This window comes from Sinocyclocheilus rhinocerous, unplaced genomic scaffold (genome assembly GCF_001515625.1).
Source record: "Sinocyclocheilus rhinocerous isolate Xijiao unplaced genomic scaffold, SAMN03320098_v1.1 scaffold264, whole genome shotgun sequence".
NCBI classification, from domain to species: domain Eukaryota; kingdom Metazoa; phylum Chordata; class Actinopteri; order Cypriniformes; family Cyprinidae; genus Sinocyclocheilus; species Sinocyclocheilus rhinocerous.
This window is the reverse complement of record NW_015644837.1, coordinates 120,022-140,227: the sequence shown is the minus strand read 5'-3', so window position 1 is coordinate 140,227 and position 20,206 is coordinate 120,022. Positions and strand designations below refer to the sequence as shown.

The 20,206-nt window shown below is 38.2% G+C and overlaps 1 protein-coding gene across 1 annotated transcript in view; it reads left to right on the top strand.

Moving 5' to 3' along the window:
• LOC107758826 (lysophosphatidylcholine acyltransferase 1-like) overlaps positions 1 to 18,881 on the top strand; it is a 39,951-nt gene extending 21,070 nt beyond the window's left edge. The window contains exons 7-14 of the mRNA XM_016576655.1: positions 369 to 403; positions 577 to 631; positions 1,508 to 1,590; positions 5,601 to 5,726; positions 7,054 to 7,207; positions 7,375 to 7,473; positions 7,579 to 7,720; positions 18,568 to 18,881. Of these exons, the coding sequence (XP_016432141.1) occupies positions 369 to 403; positions 577 to 631; positions 1,508 to 1,590; positions 5,601 to 5,726; positions 7,054 to 7,207; positions 7,375 to 7,473; positions 7,579 to 7,720; positions 18,568 to 18,881 (1,008 nt within the window). The remainder of the gene's footprint in view (positions 1 to 368; positions 404 to 576; positions 632 to 1,507; positions 1,591 to 5,600; positions 5,727 to 7,053; positions 7,208 to 7,374; positions 7,474 to 7,578; positions 7,721 to 18,567) is intronic.
• Positions 18,882 to 20,206: the final 1,325 nt, after the last annotated feature.

Genomic DNA, 20,206 nt, shown 5'->3' with positions numbered 1-20,206 from the left:
TATGTTGGGGCGTGTTAGAACGAGCCGTTTTAGGCAGGCGTGGTTGACTCTTAACTTTTATAAAGAATATCTCTTTGGATTTGAGACTTTAGTCTTTGAAACTTTACAGATCTTCTTTGTGCACCAAGAGCTTGTAACACTCCAAAGAGAAAGGAAGAATTGAAATCGCATCATATGACCCCTTTAATAATAATTAGTCCAATCATGAAAGCTGTCATCATTTACACACACTGATGTACAGTAGATTGATATCTCTGACTATGTTCTGTTTGATGGTGTGGAGCGTCCTGTCAGCAGGTGTTTTGTTCTGAGCTGTGTGTGTTTGTGTGGTGAATGCTGATGGATTGACGTGGTGCTTTTCGTTACAGGACACTATCACGTGGACATGGCAGGGGCCCGGAGCGTAAGTGCCTCATTTCTCCGCAGCTTTTCATTCGGCTCTTTCATAGCTGTAGTGCTAGATGAACATACAGTAAGCAGTGCAGGTGGAGCTTCACTGCCAGAGCAGAATATATTAAAGGAAGGAACCTTCACTTGGAAAATGGCACACATCAGTGTAACTCTGCTCTTTTGCAGGTTTAAGATCCTGTGGTTGACTCTGTGTCAGCTTCACAATGAGTTCGAGATCGAGGTGAGGCTCTCTTCTCTGGCATGTTTTGTGTTGTCTTCTGAACCGTAGAAGATCTTCTTTTTTTAAACGAATGTATTTTTAATACATGATACATCCAGAAAAATTCAAATACACAACACTGAATTTCAGAAAAAAATAAAACATTTCATAGAGCCCTATTTTTTTTCCAAATATAGAGAAAGTTTTATAAATTCAGTTGATTAGACTTGCTTTTTGATGATTACAGTTTAATTAAAACAATTATATTTATTTAAATTATTAAAAAATAAACATTGTTGTTGTTAAATTGTATGTTCCATGTTTTCAATTGATCAGACATGCTTTTTGATTGCTGAAATTTAATTTAACCATTAAAACAGAGTCCAGAAAAATTTAAACGGGCAAAAATAAAAGTAATTGGAAAACTTGGAGCAAAAGAACGAAATTTGGGTTATTTAGGTGTTCTGGTCTGTCTGCTCTCCTCAAGACACATGAGGTTGTTCACTCAGGATTCACACAAGCTGAAGCTTATCAGGGTTAGTAATGCCAACAGAGCTCTAACTCTACATATGAGCAGAATATTAGTGATGCTTGGCAGAAGAGCAGAGGTTTTGATTAGATTGCTGATATCAGTGTATCTGTGTCTGTGTTCCGGAGTGGTTCCTGCAGATTCTCCAGACTCGTTCTAGTCATTAGAAGTCATTAAGCAGCTGTGGTAAAGTTGGTGGTAAAGTGGGACGAGGCGCTGCATGTCAATAGCGGTGATGTGACCTGCTTTAGCGTGAGCTGCAGTCCAGCATGGACAGACTGTGCTGAATGCTGCGGTTTGTGTGGCTGGACTTCACTTGAGCTGATTCACACAGACGAGTCTTCAGTGTGCTTTTCTCTTTCTCTCAGTATCTGCCCATTTACTCGCCCTCAGAGGAGGAGAAGAAGAACCCAGCGCTCTTCGCTCACAACGTGCGCCGCTTGATGGCAAAGTAAGATCTCGGCGCTCCTCATGGCCTCAATCTCTCTGTATTTACAAAAAAATATGTAAATATGTACATTAATTTGTAAAGATGTTTCAATATTTGTGTTTCATTACCTGTTGTTGCCTGTTTAATTACTGTCCATATATGAGAAAGAAAATTTCCAAATTACTGTATAGTGCATTATATACAGCATTAATATTATTATTATTATTATTATTATTAGTGTTGTTGTTAATTTGTGTTTTTTTTTTTAGTATTTAAGTTTTTTTAGCATTTGTTTATTTTAAACAATAAATTCATCAGCAGCAGAAAACCTGCTTGCAAACAATTTATATTTTATTTAGGTGGAAACAGGCCTTTTATGGATGAATTTCACAAAACCTGTGAAAACATAAACATAACCTAAAAAATGAATGAATGAAAATATCTATTTTTTCATAAATAACATTAAAAGCTATTTTTAGGACTGTTAAGTTTTTGTTGTTGTTGTTGTTGTTTTTTTCCCCTCATTTATTGCAATGTCTCTGTTAATCAATTACATTATATAATCATTCTTAATCTCATAGTATTTTTGTAGTTCACTCATTTCTGCATTCAATTTCTTTTTGAGTAAGGAAAGCTATAGAACAGGCCCAAATAAATGTAATAAATGCATTAATGACATTAAAAAAAAAAAAATCTTAATTCATTAGTCATGTACAGTTTTTTTTAATGCATATCTTGCAAATCTAAAAAAAAAAAACTTTATTTTAATAACAATTAAGCACCCTAATTCTCATGCAGGGAAAAAAAAAACATTAATTAATTAATTAATTATTAAATCTATATGTATGATGAGATGAGAGCGTAAAATGTGCTTAACTGTCATGGAAACAATGCAAAAACAGTCCTGAAACTTTTTTTTCTTTTTTTGATATTGGGTGAACTGTGACCATTTGTGTTCATGACTGAGTTTTGTTTCTCTTTCGGTCGACTCGCTCTACATCTCACTATGGTAAACGCCTCTTGCGTGGCCATCCATGAAGCCCTATACAATCATGCCCATCTGGCCCACGCTCTCGGGAATCCCCATCCATTCCTATATAAACCTCAGCGCTGGCCCAGTATGGCATCCTACATCTCTTCACATGCATTCGAGGGCAGGACATACAAGTTCAGGGTTCTACCGTTTGGCCTGTCTCTAGCACCCCACATTTTCACAACACCTCTGAGGCAGCAGGGCATAAGGATATTAGTGTATCTCAATGACTGATTAATTTTTGCTAGGTCAAAGGAGATGGCAGAGCTGCATACAAGGGCAGTGTTAATGGATTTGAATGCTCTGGGGTTTGTAGTAAACCAGAAAAAGAGCGCATTAACTCCAACAAAGTCAGTGACATTACTGGGTTTAAACCTAAATTCAATATCTTACCGGGCAACCCTGTCAGAACAGAGGGGAGAGAGTTTAGGGAACTGTGTGAATCAGTTTCATCTGGGGAAAACAGTCTCTTTTCGGCTGTGTCTGAGGTTGCTGGGCCTCATGGATTCAGTCATAGCAGTAGTGCCTTTGGGGCTGATGTTCATGAGAGATTTTCAGAGATGGACTGCTTCTCTGAAATTAAATCCCTCCAGACATCTGCACAGGAGGGTGTGCATCTCAGCCCAATGTCTCAAAGCTCTGCTCATCTGGCGGGACAGGAAATTCCTGATGGAATGTGTGCCAATGGGAGTGGTCTCAAATCTCAAAGTGGTCACCACAGACACATCCTCACTGGGTTGGGGAGTGATAATGGAAAGACAACATGTGGTATGGACAGAATCAGTCAAAATAATGCATATAAATTGTCTGGAACTCATTGCAGTTACCCAGGGGACTGGAGGCTCCACCCAGAGGTGGTTCAGGGAATATGAGACAAATATGGTCAGGCAAAAGTGGATCTATTTGCCTCAGAGGAGAACACGCATTGTCCCCTGTTCTTCTCACTAAAGGGAATGAATGCGCCACTAGGGATGGATGCATTAGCACATCCCTGGCCAGAGTCCCTGTTATAAGCTTTCCCACCAATAAGCCTTCTCCTGCCCACACTGTCCAGAATCAGAATATAGAGGGTGCGGGTGCTCCTAATAACCCCATCATGACCAGGGAGGACGTGGACAGCAGAGATGGACCTCCTCCCTCTGGCAGGGGGGAGGATTTTTCATCCACATCTGGAGAGGTTGAATCTTTGGGTCTGGCCCATGAGAGGTCTTGAACGCTCTGGTCCTGCCCCAGAATGTGATCTCGACCATACTGAGTGCTAGAGTGGACTCCACCAGATCTATGTATGAGGCAAAATGGAAAAGGTTTGAGACATGAGGCGCTTTCGCCACCGTGTAGTTCTAGGAACTTGCCAGCAAGGTCGTTCCTAGAGAACCAATTTCTCCCTCTGGCCGTTTTCCTGGTTGCATTTGCACCGGCAGCAGGAACTTAGAAGTGGCCGACTGTGACATCTTTATTCGCATTTACAGACATCAACAACCGGTGAATGGAAGACGTTGTGTTCGGAGCTGTTTTTGTTGTGCGTCGTGGGGTTCGTGATAATGGAGATGTAAACACAGTTTACGCGATTGAAAGAGCATGAAAATCTGACTAAATCTCCAATGACAACTTGCAGTGTTATCGTCGAGGCTGGGAAAAGAACAAAATGTTATTGCTGTTTTCCATGTTCATGGAGTAAATATTTTTACACGGCTTTTTAAAAATGCTGGATAGCCAGTGTTTCGTATGTGTTTGGCCAATCAGCGTACACTTATGTCACTGGTAGTTCCTGTATAACTTTTTTTTATAGAATTAGGAACTCATTTAGTTCCCCTAAATGTAGTTCCTAGAACTAAATGCGTTCCTAGTTCCTGTGGTGCGAAGACGCCAAAAAGCGGGAACTTCTGGCAGTAGTTCTAGGAACTATGAAAAGGTTCCTCCGGTACGAAAGCGCCTATGGTGTCAGGAAAGACAAAAGATTCTTTCATCAGTGTCGGACATTCTTACCTTCCTTCAAGCGATACTAGAAGAAGGCAAAGCCTTCTCTACAATCAAAGTGTACCTGGCGGCCATTTCATCATGTCATATGGGATTTAATGGTGAAACAGTGGGAAAGCATCCTATCATAAGTAGATTTATGAAGGGTGTGCGCCGTCTGAGACCAATTACCAGACCTATGTTACTAGCATGAGATCTGTCCCTGGTCCTGGAAGCACTCAGGGAAGCCCCTTTTGAACCCTTGGAGCTTGCAGAGTTGATGATTGTCTCATACAAGACAGCTTTACTGCTTGCCCTGACCTCTATGAAGCGGGTCAGAGAGATACATGCATTGCCTATCAACCCTGCATGTATCAGGTATACACAAAACTTTTCCAGAGTTATCTTGCTTCCAAACCCAGCATTCGTGCACAAGGTAATCAAGCCTGGCTATTCATGTATGGATGTAGAAATTAAGGCTTTCCACCCTCCTCTCTCAGAATCCCTAGAGAAAGGGGAATCGGCAGCATCTCACTGGATAGTGGAGGCTATGAAGCTGGTGTATTCAGCAAAGGGTCAGCTATTACCAGAAAACCTAAAGGCCCATTCTACAAGGGGAATGGCTGCGTCTTGGGTGTTATTTAAAGGCATCTCTATGGGAAATGTGTGTTCAGCAGCTGACTGGGTCTCTCCACATACATTTGTGAGATTTTGTAAATTGGACGTTACAAAGTCTGCCTTGGTACAGGCAGTGCTGGAAGCACAATAAAAAAATGATAAAGGAAAGGAGAACAGAAACCCCTAAGTGCAATGAGTAAGCTAGGGATGCCTGAATATTGGGTGTTTTCTATATCCCATAGTGAGATGTCGAGCGAGTCGACCGAAAGAGAACATTTGGTTATGGTTATAACCTTGGTTCTCTGAGGGTGATGAGTGAGACATCTCAACAGAGGGATCATAATCATAACCAAATGTTTCTGCTGTATGTTAGGACAGACTCTGATGAATGCGTGTGTCTGATTGTCATGTGTTATGTCTGAAGGGCCCTGCAGGTCCCCGTCACAGACTACTCGTATGAAGACTGTCAGCTAGCCATGGCGGAGGGTCAGATCCGGCTGCCCGTCGACACGTGTCTGCTGGAGTTCGCTAAACTGGTGCGCAGTCTGGGGTGAGTCTCGTTTTCATTACAGACGTTGATGAGGAGAATTAGCCTGCAGACACTTCAGCATGCAGAAGATGAAATAGATGAAAATGGCACTATGAATCAATTTTATGTTTCCCAAAATTCTTATTTTTCAGTTTATTTTTTGTATGGGAAATTAATTTTTAATTTAATGGATTTTTCCATTGGAAAAATTAATTTCCATTGAATTCCTTTTTTTTTCAGTTTTAATAGTTAAGTTTTAATAATCAAAAAACATGTCTAATTAGTTGACATATTGCAACGTATACAATTTAACATCAATTTATTAAAGGGAAATCAAAAATGGCATTTTTAGGGCACTATGAAATCAGTTCCATTTTTCCTCTCTTTAAATTTTATTTTTATTAATTAATTTATTTTTAATTGCCATTTATTAAAAACTAATTGTTACCATTTCTTTGGATTCCATTGTTTTCTGTTTTAATTACATTTTCAGTAAATTTTTAGTAATTAAAAGCATGCCTAATTAATTGAAATAATAAAACTTGCAATTTAATAACAATTTATTAAAAGTTTAACAAAAATTACATTTTAGGGTCAAATGATCTGACCCCCCTCACAAATTTGTTTATTGGTTTTATTCTGTTTATTTCGTTTTAATTGTTCTTGATTTCGCTGTAATGGTTTAATTAAATTTTAGTAATCAGAAATAATGTCTAGTCACTTGAATTAATAAACTTTAACAATTTTATTATTTATTCAAATTATTTTACAGTAGGGTGAAATGGAATGTTTGTTTTATTTTTTTATTTTTTTTCAGAAATTACATTGTCTTTTTAAAATGTTCTGGTTTTATCATCAAAAACAGTGAGAGTTAAATGAAGGCATTAACACTTTAATATTTTAAAATGTAATAAAATAAACTTTTTTTTTTTTTTTTTTGTCAAACAAAGTGCTGCACATCACAGGTTCACTGTTAAAATCAAGTTAAAAAAAAATTTTTTTTTTTTTTTTTTTTTGTCAAACAAAGTGCTGCACATCACAGGTTCACTGTTAAAATCAAAACATGAAAGAAAAATCACAATATTTCTTAAAGTTTTAATACGTTTATTTTTATTACTGATAAGTACATTCTACTGCTTCATATTACAGACACTAGTGCATATGATCTGATTGAGTGTGCAGCCCTGCTTTTGATGTATTCATAGAACATTTGCCTGACATTCTGGCTTATACAGTAGATTGCGTTTTCTGACTGGATTGTGTGATTTCTGCATGGCTGCACTGATGTGAGTGAACGCGTGCTGACGCTGGATGAGGTTTGTACTGAATTGCTCGTGTTGAATCTCAGGCTGAAGCGTGTGAACTCAGAGAAGCTCCTGCAGGATTATGGGAAGCGCGCTCGTGAACTGCAGGGTCAGAGACCGAGTCTGGAGGACTTCGCCCAGTTCCTCGAGCTGCCCGTGTCAGGCGAGCTCAGACACATGTTCGCTCTCTTTGACGAGGTAAATTAATATCCATCCACACAGTTCTGAGCAGGAGTTTTAATGGTTCATGATCAGATGTGAATGTGCGATTGAATCAGATGTCTGTGTCCTCCGTCGTTTCACTGATTAGCTGTTGCTTGTGCTCAATGCCATGAAATATTTCCGTCTCGTCTCTCTCGGAGCAGAATGAAGACCACTCGATGGATGTCCGGGAGTTTGTGATCGCCTTCTCTGTGGTGTGTCGGCCTGCAAAAACACTGGACACCATCAGGCTGGCCTTCCAGGTCAGATGAGCAGATTATGCCGGGTTTTCTGGAACGATTGAATGACTGCACTTGCAGTGATGATGCTCAGCTCTGAGAGTCTGCTGGTTTATGTGATGTCTTCAGATGTTTGAGGCAGAGGAGGACGGTGCGATCACAGAGAACGAGCTGATGTGCATCTTGAGGACGGCGCTGGGCGTCGGAGAGCTCAGGGTCAGCCGTCTGTTCAGAGCCATCGATGAAGAGGACTCGGGTAAAATCACCTTCGGTAAGAGATGCATTCATACTCACAACTGACCTGCTGTCTTTGTTCTTCTCCTGGATTTCTTGAGAATGAGTCATTATTTCCGTTTCGACTGACGTCGCCTAGGATTGTGTAGATGATGAAACGTTTGTATTTAACACAATGACCCTGCACAATTAATTGAAACGATATGGCTTAGTATGATTATTAAATCACTGTGATTAAATTAAATAAATACATGCACTGAATGTTTCAGTGTGAAGGGTTCATTTATATATGCGAGTAATACAGGATTCATTGTTTTTAGTGAGTCGCTTTAACATAAATTTCAGGAAATTATTGTGCCAACCATCTTATCAACAACAAACGAGAAGCTTTAAGCGCTCCCTGCAGTTTTCCATCAAAATAAATATTTGCTGGTTTATTGTTTGAAATTGAGGAAACTCGCTGCAATCAACGTTTACTTCCTGCTGTCCGTGACATCTGATTGGTTCCTTTACGCTTGCTGGTTTTCTCTTCCCCTCAGCATCATTTCAGCATCTCTATTTTAAAAGCAAATTGAAGGGAATTAGTTATTTGTGTTTTGTTTTTTGGTCAGAGAAATACTTGAAAGCCAAGCACTTATTTCATTTCTCATTGGGGGGTTTATTTGTATGACTGATACTGACCGACTGTGCATGTATTTTGTAATACGGGATGAAAACGTCCAGTTAGTAATGAATGCAAGCGGTTTCCTGCGCTCTCATTCAGTCCCTCGCCTGTCCACATCTTTTGTTTTACCTTTTTTCAAGACTGTAGATGCCTTTATGAATTCATAAGTGAATATTTGCATGGGCTCGATGCTTGATAACAGCATTACTCAGTATTTGATCTGATCGTTGAGTGCCAGTGACAGATATCTGAACTCTGTCTCCTCCTGCTGGACGGACGAGAGCATCAGATTCGAGGTGCAAAATACGACTGGATTAAGTGCTGGTCTGAATCAGTATGAGCCAGTTTTGTTATATGTTATTATATCTCCTGATTCCTTAATATTTCGTCCCTTCGCTCAGGGGAAAGCGGCTAACGGTGTTTGTTTTGGGTGTGTGCATGTGTTTTGTTTCTTTTCTCATCCTTTTGTAGTCAGTTTTTTTTTTTGTTTGTTTTACATTTTATTTTGATTTACTTCAATGAACTGCTAAAATCTTGCATTAATATGGACCAAATACAGAATAATGACTGTGGTGTAGTTAGAGAGTCAGGAATCTGAGCAATGTTATTCATTAGATATAGTCAATAACAGAGCGTTTACCTTTTGATAAACATATTCCTGTATTTTTCTATTTTTCACTCACAGAGGCAAGTGAAAAATTGACATCAAGTCCAATAATTTGGCCAATACAAGTGGCTTATTCTAATATTATAGTACATTTTTATCTGCATTTTACGTCAAGTAAAGTCTTCAGTTTCTTCACACGAACAATCAGAGTCTGACTGATGTCACATTGAATCCCTAATGAATGATGTTTTGGGGTAACTTGACAATTTGTTTTCATGCATTCTGCTTTAAAACACACCTGAGTGAATAAATCTACTGCCTGATGTGATTGAAAACATATATTGAATCACTTTTTTTTTTTTTTTTTTCATTTGAACCACACAAATGAGGCCGAAGTTAAGCCATATGCAGTTATTTTCTTAAAGTTTGGTCTTAAATTTGATTTACCACAAAGATTTCAAAAGTTGTCAGGGTTTATTTTGCTAAAAGATACTGTTATTATTCATAAATGTTATAAGATTTGTTTATGGTCGATGAGCTAATGTGAAGATGCAGGTTTGATTTCCTGAGGTTTGATCAGTTTAGTCTCCCCAGCGTTTCACCGACTTCTGCATTTATTACAATCTGAGATGTTTGATTCACACTTTACTTTTCTAGTGAGATCCGTTAGACCCTGGAAAGGACTTCACTGTCAGTTCTCAATTCAACTCACATTTTTGGCAAAGCAATATTTTATCGATGTCACCACCTTTTTAAAAAACGATTTCTGATATGTATTTTGAATATTCCGAGTGCTGGGCATTTTGTGAATTTTGATATACATAAAATAATTTCCTCTCACTGCCATGACAGATTTGTGATCTAAAGTGTTATTTTCAGATTGACCTGGTTAACTAGTATGACTAGCTTCTGTCTTTCTACACATTCTGTGATGTTTTTCTTGCTGATGGCGCTATGTATGTAATTATTATGGTTAAATTTTTTTTTTCCAAAACGATACAGATTTCACAAAGATTATTGTTGGCCTTGAATTTCAGTGTAATTGTAATGAGGAAAAGAGAATGTATCGACAATCCATCACAATCAGCAGTCAAAAGCGCATCATATTTCAGTGGCGATCGTCTCAAACAGGAAGCGATGAGTGGCGGATCTGGAGCCTGATGTACAGAGTCTCTGTGCTCATGACGGCTCCGGTCTCCAGCTTATCTCAGTCCATGCTTTTTCTCCCTTTTTCTAAATTTGATGCGTATTTATTCGTGCTGGCACTTTAGATTGTGAAGCTTTTTTTTCATGAATCCTCTGACAAATGTGACGGTTTGCTGGTGTTCATGTGAACGGTTACATGTTACAGTGATCGTTTGCTGTGTTACAGTGATTGGTTACTGTTACAGTGAACGGTTACTGTGTTACAGTGATCGGTTACTATGTTACAGTGATTGGTTACTATGTTACTGCGATCGGTTACTGTGTTACAGCGGTCGGTTACTATGTTATAGTGATCGGTTTCTGTGTTACAGTGATTGGTTACTGTTACCGTAATCAGTTACTGTGTTACAGTGATCGGTTTCTGTTTTACAGTAATTGGTTACTATTTACATGTTACAGTGATCAGTTACTGTGTTGCAGTGATTGGTTACTGTGATCGGTTACTATGTCACAGTGATCGGTTTCTGTGTTACAGTGATCGGTTTCTGTTTTACAGTAATTAATTACTATTTACATGTTACAGTGATCAGTTACTGTGTTGCAGTGATTGGTTACAGTGATTGATTACTATGTTACTGCGATCGGTTACTGTGTTACAGTGATTGGTTACTGTTACCGTAATCAGTTACTGTGTTACAGTGATCGGTTTCTGTTTTACAGTAATTGGTTACTATTTACATGTTACAGTGATCAGTTACTGTGTTGTAGTGATTGGTTACTGTGATCGGTTACTATGTTACAGTGATCGGTTTCTGTGTTACAGTTACCTGTTACTGTGTTACAGTGATTGGTTACTATGTTACCGTGATTGGTTACTATTTTACTGTGATTGGTTACTATGTTACAGTGATCGGTTACTATGTTACCATAATCAGTTACTGTGTTACAGTGATCGGTTTCTGTTTTACAGTAATTGGTTACTATTTACACGTTACAGTGATTAGTTTGTGTTACATTTAACTGTAACTGTGTTACAGTGATCAGTTACTGTGTTACAGTGATTGTAACTATGTTACAGGTTACAGTGACCAGTTTATGTGTTACAGTGATCAGTTACCGTGTTACAGTGGCTTTGTTTTGATATGTACCCATACAGATGATACTGTATTGTGCAGAAAGGGATTGTGGTTTTGCTCTGGATCTGATGGGGTTGCAGTTCTTGGACATTAAACTAGTCCATTCTTATCTAATGGAAATCATTGTCTTTGTGTGTTGTAAAGAAGTGAATCTCATGAAACCTGTCAAGAACATGTTTGTCTTTACCCTAAAAACTTTCACCATGAAGAACACAAAGGCTATTTTTCAGACAATTAAGTTGTTTTTTTTTTTTCATTGTGATTTTATTTTTGTAACAAACACATTTAGCTCAAATTCATATTATCATAATGAAGCAAAGTGTTATTTCTGTAAAGAAAAAAAAATGTAATGCTGTTTTCAATTAAACAATAATTTTATTGGTGTTTTAAATTAGACTAATGAGAATAACAAAGCAAACAGTCAAATGTGTATTAAATTGTCATGAAAATGTCAGATCAAAGTATCTCAATTGTTTCATTTGCTTCAATGGCCGGAATATTATTGAATGAAATCATAAGTAATAATCAGAAATGTGTGATCTGAGCAAACCTTAGTCTCCTTTCTCACAATCAGAAGCGGTGATTTAAGATGGAAAGAGTTTAGTTTTTTCATTGTTTTCATCAGTTTTGTAATATAATGAAATGAGGACCCAGCATCTCTCTGGTGTGTAACTTGATTTTTTCAGCGTAGAGTTTATTTGAAATACCTCACAGAAGACCTGCTCTGCTCTGTGTTCGTAAAGGTTCCTTTTTTTATTTCTCTGGTGTCTGTGACGCATGTGTAACACTGAGCTGAAGAAGAAAGGCTGAACTCCTCCAGGTCATGTGTCTTTCTGATGGCTCTTCTGACACTCGTCCGGCTGAAGTAGATCTTAGCTCTGTTTTCTATTTTGCCCTGACTTTTATTTTGTAATGTATCAAAAGAGTCATTTTTACAAGATTCCTGGGCTTGTCTGTTTTGACTGCTATGAAATGATTTGTCATTCTGACTCTTTAATAAAAAAAGGGACACTTGACCACATTCTCTCTGGCTCTGCTTGTTTTCTGTCACCCTCTAGAGGAGCGGATGGGCTTTTTCTCTGAGACACCAGCACTGCTGAGATAACAAGAGCTTGTGTGATGATGGGTTCAGATCGTCATCATATAAAAACAATAATGATAATATTGTCTTTTCAGGGTTTCTGCAGATCATAAAAAGTCTTAATTTGTCCTTCCACAAATTAAGTCTTACAAAGGTCTGAAAGAAAAAAAAGTATATCTTCCAAAGTATTTTTGTTTTGTTTTACAGTACAAATATCTAAACATCCTTAAATCATGATAGATTTACTTGAGATGCGAATCAAAGATAAGACGTCTTGTTTTCTGAGAAATTTGACAAATTTAAGTGAGTTTATGCTATGATATGATATGAACAAATATCTCAATGGGAAATGAAAACTTGTTTTTTCTTTGAATTCATTAGATTTTTCTGAGCAGATACCGAACACGGGCAGATATTTGTTCTTGCTTTAGTCATAATCTCACTTCATTTCATTAGTTTCTCTTCTGTCATTTTGCTTTTCATGTAAATTAATTTTGATTTAAGAATCTTTAGATGTTTTTTGGTAACACTTTATGGTTCCCTAAGGGTTATTAGAGGGTATAATGTATTATAATTATTCATAATGCCCATTGTAATACATTTATATCTTGTTGTAAATAAGTATAAGTGAATTTGCATAGTGTAACAATGAATTGATAAGTCTTATAATGTATTAACTCTGGTTACAATTATTCACGAGATTGTACAATGCATTACAAGGTATAATTAATGCATTAAAACTAAAGACTATATGTAAAGTGTTACCATGTCCACCCCCCCCCTTTCCTGAGAAACAGGATAAAAATACTGAGCGACATCAGAAAGTTATTTATGTATATATATATATATAGTCTAGTGATATACTAGTAATATTCTAGTTTCAATGTTCTATTATTCTAAGTTTTGTGTAAAATAATTAATAACAGATGTGTAAGACATTTACATTTAGAGACCAGATCTTTGTCTTAAAAAGGTCTTGAAGTCTTAAATTTACCCTCATAAAACCAGCAGAAACCCTGCTTTTTCCCAGATGTTAACCTTCTTTATACTTAGTCAAACCAAAATGTATTCAGACACCTTCAACATTTCTCACATCAGCACAGTTTATTCGCTATAGTTTAGAAAATGGTAATAGAATATGTCAAGAACACAATTAGATAAAACCAATTTAGCACAACCAGTTACCAAGCAATGCATAATTTAGTCCAGTCTGTGGTTTAAAAAGCTTGCATTAGCAATTAAAGAAAAAACACTTAAGCAAAACATGGTCAGCTCAAAGTGTCTGAATAATTTTTGGTCCCAGATTTGTATTAATTTTACTGGGTATATAATTTCTGGGTATAATATGTCACAGTTTACTTTATTTTTCTATCCTGAATAAATGTTGGTTTGACTGTATATCATTTTATATTGGGTAAGATGACCTTAAATTTTGTTCTCTTGACCATCGATGGCAACGAATCTCATCTGAGCACATTTGATGAATGGAATATCAAAATATTATGGTTTAAACATTTGGGCCAAAATTCAAAAATCTTTTGAAGATATCGCTGAAATGGGTGATAAAGGCCGAGAGTCAGTGTTCAATGTTCAGATATGATTATTTCAGGAAAAAGCATTCCGGCTGGTCTATTTGTCTCGTGTTCTGTGAGAGTTGTTGTGTTCATCTCTGTGTTTTTCTGGATATGTTTCTCATCTATTTGCCCACATTGTTTTGAGCTGTATAGCTGTGTGTTGGGATCTGGGCCATCCCAAGCATGGGGCCCTGGTTGCAATGTATTCATTGTCAAATTCCAAAATTAGTTTAATTTTAATTCTTAAAAACACCATTATTTTATTTGAAATAAAATAATATTTTAAGCTATCAGGTTATGTCACAGTGTGCCAGATGTTATGACGTGCCCATTTCACTTCCATTCTTTTGGGGTAAATAAAGAAAACAAATATGCACTGTAATTATGAAACAAGCTACATATTTGTACCAGACAAGTGTGAAATTAATGTCTGAAAATTTTTTTTTTTTTATCTGAACCCCATGTGGATTTATCCAAACTGAGAGTCAAAAAGTGTTTTTTCTCCCGTGTGTCTGTGAATTCATTGATTCGTGTGTGCAGTGTATAGAATGCTGGATGTCATGATTGTTTAATGGACTGATGAGATTGAATGATCGGTCATGGATCAGCGTCTCCTGAAGCTCATCACTGTGTTTTTCCTGCTTCTCTTATAAATGCACGAGTGGATCTGATGAATAGTGAAAGATCACTGATTGACAACAGAGTTTCTCCTGCAGCGTCCTTGTTCTCACAGAAGTGTTTTCATCAAATGACGGATGAGCTGCTCTTTTAATTGGCTCCAGTCAGGTGTGCGGATGAGAGCGGCTCTGTGGAGGATTGTTTAAAAGCAGTGAGTCTTACCATGACAGTCGCTCTGAGGAATCTCTCATTGTCTGAGAGAGAGAGACGTCTGGACCATGACCGCTCTGTCATAGATCATTCATATACCATTCACTCACTGCATTCTTCTGCTATAGTCTTTTTTTATTATTTATTTGTACCATGACTGTTTTTCTTCATCATTAAGACCCGAGCAGGCGAGAGACTCGGTTTGGCATTAAATGTGAAATCTGCAGATCCACATCAAACCTTCAATCTGTTTGATCATGTTAGCAGGTGGCGTGTGCTGAAGATGAATCTCTGAAAGGTGTTGATTATTGAATTAGCCCTGTCAGCCACTAATGATAACAATATTTGTTCAAAGGCCATGCTGGGATATGAATTACCACACGCCTGTTCCATTTGATAAACGCCACATTATTTTCATGTTATCATGCCGTTTTGTAAAGGTACTGAAGAGTGCTATTTTAGTATTATTTATAATGTATACTTTTTTATTATTATTAATTTAAAATTTACATTTTTATCAGTTTTCACTTTCATTTTACTTTCATTTTTTTTAGTGACTCAAATTAACCTTATTTAATTTGGTTGCAGGGCTTTTTTTACTTACTTTCTTTCTTTCTTTCTTTCTTTCTTTGTTAATGAAAAACATTTTATAGTTTTAGTAACAACAATAACTCTGGTACTTAAAAAAAGTATATTGAAGAGACCAGAGCTAGTTGCCATTATTTTTCCTTTTTTTTTTTTTTTTTTTACAGATATAAACCGTAAAGTATAAACTACAAAAAGATCTGTTGAATATTTCCACTGCACAAAAAAAACATGTTCAATAAAAAAAAAAAAAAAAACTGAAGCATGTTGTCACAAAGAGCTTTTCAGCTAAATGTAATATGTCGAACAATTATGATGTTCATCAAACAACAATAAATGTAAAATATACTGGGAAAAGAAAAAAAAACATTTTAGTGAAATTTTTTTCCCCTAACATATTTTCCAACATGCCACTGATGAAAAATCCTCTCGTCCTGAGAACACGGTTCAGTCTTTCAGTTCATTCACGAGTTCCCACCCAGCTTTTTAGCATTTCTTCACGTTTCTTGTGAAATTACCACATAATTACGGGGGTAGAATTGTTGCATAATTCCGAATAAATAGATTATGATCCACGAATAAATGTAAAGAGATTAATAAAAGTTAACATATTGACAAATAAATAGAATGAGATCCACAAGTTTCACAAACATGAATTAAATTCACAAAAAAACATAAAAAAACATAAAATGAGATTCGCAAATAAAAAAACATATTCACTAATATCTTCTTATGTCACAAACACAACTTTGCCTGGCATTTATTTGTGAATTGCATTCCTGTGTATCTGTAAATCGCTGTGCATTTGTCGATTTTGAAACATATTTTAGCGTCAAGACACTGACAATCCACAAATGCGTGGACTCCACCCACCGTCTACTCAAGCCAATCAGATAACAGCCTCACTTCGCTGACCAATCGTAGCACATTCTCGCTATAGCCAATCACGATTTGCTTTACAATCAGGGCGGTCTCGTCCTGAAATAACTTCATTCTACTCTTTTGGCTCAAACAGGAAATATAAGGGCCATAAAAATTGGTATAGTAAAAGATATTTAAAATGTGTAATATGTTAAATTGCCGTCACACAACAGCCAGCAGGGTTTCCCAGTTTTTCAGTCAAGCCGTTTAAATGATGTATGAACAGCAATGTAGATCTAACAATGTTTAAAGCGTTATAAATAATATTTTCAAACATTAATTAAAAGTATTACAAAGTTGCCATTGTTTGGGCAGGAAATGAATATATATGGGTTCTTTTTTAAATGTGGTGCAGGTGTGTTGAATATAAATGCATATAAATGTAAGACGAGATTTATTGGTTAAAACACTTGATCACTCAAACAATATTTCATATGAATCAGACTTACTAGTTTTGATTGTAAAAGTTACTTAACAGCATCCAAAGTAAATGCACGGCTTTTATGTACATCGTCCACTCACAAATCCCCAGTACACACTGCAATGATGCTGAGGCTGCTACCCAGTTGTGTTGTGTATAATCCTAAATTTATCCTCATTCACTGATCCTGGTACATCCACAATCCACGCATTTGCACAAATGCGCACAGCGATCCACAAATGCACAGAAAGCCATTCACAAATGCACAGCGAGCAATCCACAAATGTGTGCAGCGATCTACAAATTAGAGACCTGCAGGGACCCGCGGGATCCAATGCAACAGGGTGCGGCATAGGACAAAACTTCATGGGCGAGTGTAGGTGCGGCGCCCGGGTAGAGACTTGTGTGTGCGCGGGATGCGGAAGATTAAAATGATTTGCGGGACTCCCGCAAAATAGAAATATCTAAACATAAAATATCTAAAAAACATATAAATTGTTATTCATCTATTGCACAAAAGCAACAAGAACAACTAATATAACATAAAAATGATTAACAGGCGCAAGAATAGGCATTTTCGATTTAAAACACATTTGCAGCATGAGCAGTGTAGCCAATCACAGACATATCTGTTGGTTTCTGCAACGCAATTGCCAATCAAAGGTGTTAAGTTAGAATCCACTCACTGCTCAAAAGTTCTTGCGCAATACTGAATATTGCATGCTCACGAATCGTCTTATTAACACACGGGTTGTAGACATTTTGAAAGATTCATTGTGCATATATTCATTGTGTTATAACAGAGCTTTATGAGATCGCAATTAACTGAGATGTCAGCTTTTTAGTGATAATAAGGGAGCGCTGTCATGCCAAACCATGCACGGAGCAGCCTGTGCTTGCTTTTCTGTTACAGTGCTTCGTGAATGTTGATGCTTAGCCTAAATAACAAATATTTTAATGGGAGTGTTTATTTATGCTGGGATGTTGTGGAACTTACGAGATGTTACAGAGCTATTTCATGTAAATTTCATCGATGTGCTGAAAAAAATCTATATAGGCTACTTTTATGCCGGCTTTTGTGGGCGGGACAAAACATGAATGTTGCGGGCGGGAGCGGGACCAGATAAGATATAGAATAGAAATAGAAAAAGATAGAAAGATATAGACGGAATCTTGCGGGAGCGGGTGAGAGCGGGACTGAAAAATCCGTCCCGCACAGGTCTCTACTACAAATATACAGGACGCGATTCACAAATGAATGCCAGGCAAAGTTGTGTTTGTCACATACGAAGATATTTGTGGATATGTTTTTTTTATTTGCAAATGTTTTTTTTTTGTTTTTTTTGTGAATTTAATTCATGCTTGAGAAGCTCTAAGATTTATTTGTGGATCTCATTGTATTTATTTGTCAATATGTTTCATTTTTGTTAAACTCTTTACATTTATTTGTGGATCATAATCTATTTATTTAGAATTGTGCAACAATTGTACCCCCATACATAATCAATGTTGGCCATATGATGCTGTCAGTTTTCCTAAATTTTGTCTTTCGAAAATGGTCTCCCACGTTGCGTAAACATGCTTATGGGAAAACTCCTGTTAGTCTGAATGTTGAATCCTGATTTGTTCACGTTCATGTAGCTGCATGAACAAATTAAATTTCAGCCCGCCAGAACTTACAATCAATTTTTTCTTTCAGTGCAAAGATCTCTTTGCTGGACACTGAAGAAGAAGAATGAAGAAGCCTGCTTACTCACCATAGAAGAGTCCTGGCAGCAGAAAGCCGCTCCTCTTAAGTGCTTCTCCCCTGCAGCCATTCAGCAAACACAAAGAGCGATTTCCTAGAAGCAAATTTCAGCTGCACCACTGCAAATGACACGCCATGAGTGTGGCTCGTGCAGGGCACCCCTGCATGCTTCAGATGGGCACAGTGAGTGTGTTGCCCACACTGAGGCTGCGCTTGCTGAGACAGACTGCTCTCACTGCGAGAACCTGAGTATTGCCCTGCTTCGCTCACGGATCGCCTTCTTCAATGAAGGCAGCCCCGCCCCTCCTGCTCTCCTGTTTCTCCCCTCCCAGGAGCCTAGGAGGAAGAAACAGCGGAGTCACAGAGCTGAGTTATCGGGCTCGAGTGTGCTCACGCCAGCACAGGTCCCACATGCTTCACTCTCCTCACGAGACTATGATTCACCAGTGCACTTCTCATGTGAGGATCAGTGCCCTCATCTGCAGTGAGGAGTTTGGTCTCCTTCGGTGGATCTGAGGAGGAAGCTGTCGCTGACGACTCCATGTCACTGACAGCTTCAGATGCAGAGGATTGTATGTGCTCTGGAGAGGATACCGGCACCCTTCCCCTTAAAGAGTCAACATGGGTCGGCGTGGACAACAAATTGTTTTGCATCCTCACCAAGGCTGTGGAGGAACTCAGTTTAGAACGGTCGGCTCCAGAAGATCCTGCCCGCAGCCGCCTATACGAATGGTCCCTGCCAAGACATCATAAGCGAATCTCCCACCAAAGATATCACAGTTCTTCCTGGAAGTTCAAGCACAGAGCGCATCACTGCAGCAAATAAGTAATTGCAGGCCATGCGCCACTTCCTGCCTTAGCCTTTAAGTAAAGTTCTGTTCATGCTGTGCCTGTCCTTTCCACTCAGCATGTGCCCGAGCAAATTAACGCTGTGATAGCAGACCCACCTACTTAAAAAAGCACTTTTCCTCTTCACAACAGCACGAATGTCAGTTCCCTGCCCCCGTACAGCGAACTGACACTCAAAAAGCTCAGATCCCTTGCGCCCGGCTCCAGGCTTGGGAAGCCATCCCCAGCGTGTCAAGCTGAGTTCTGCAGACTATAGAACGAGGTTACTCGCTCTTGTTGTTCTTTCATTCATTGCAAAGACACTTGAGCAAGATGTGTTCAACCAACTCTCTATGTTTCTTGCAGAGAACAATCTCCTGGACAACAACCAATCTGACTTCAAAAGTGGCCATCCTCCTGTCCACCCTCATGAAAATGGGCATCTCAGGAACTGCACTCCAGTGGTTCAAGTCTTACCTCTCAGGTAGGTCATTCAGGGTGTCTTGGAGGGGTGAGGTTTCTAAGTCACAACTTCTTGCTACTGGGGTTCCTCAAGGCTCAGTACTTGAACCACTTCTCTTCTCCACGTGTCATCTTTAGGATCTGTCATTCAGAAGCATGGATTTTCCTATCATTGCTTTGCTGATGACACTCGACTCTACTTCTCATTCCAACCAGACATTCCGACAGTAGCTGCTTGCATTGCAGCCTGTCTGACAGACATTTCTGACTGGATAAAGGATCATCACCTTCAACTCAACCTTGCTAAGACAGAAATAATCATGGTCTCAGCCAACCCAGCACTTCATCACAACGTCTCTATACAGCTAGGTTTGTCAACCATAACTCCTTCCAGTACAGCCAGGAACCTTGGAGTTGTGATTGATGATCAGTTAAGCTTCACAGACCGTATTGCTCTAATGGCCTGGTCCTGCAGATTTGCCTTATACAACATTAGGAAGATTAGACCCTTCCTATCAGAGCA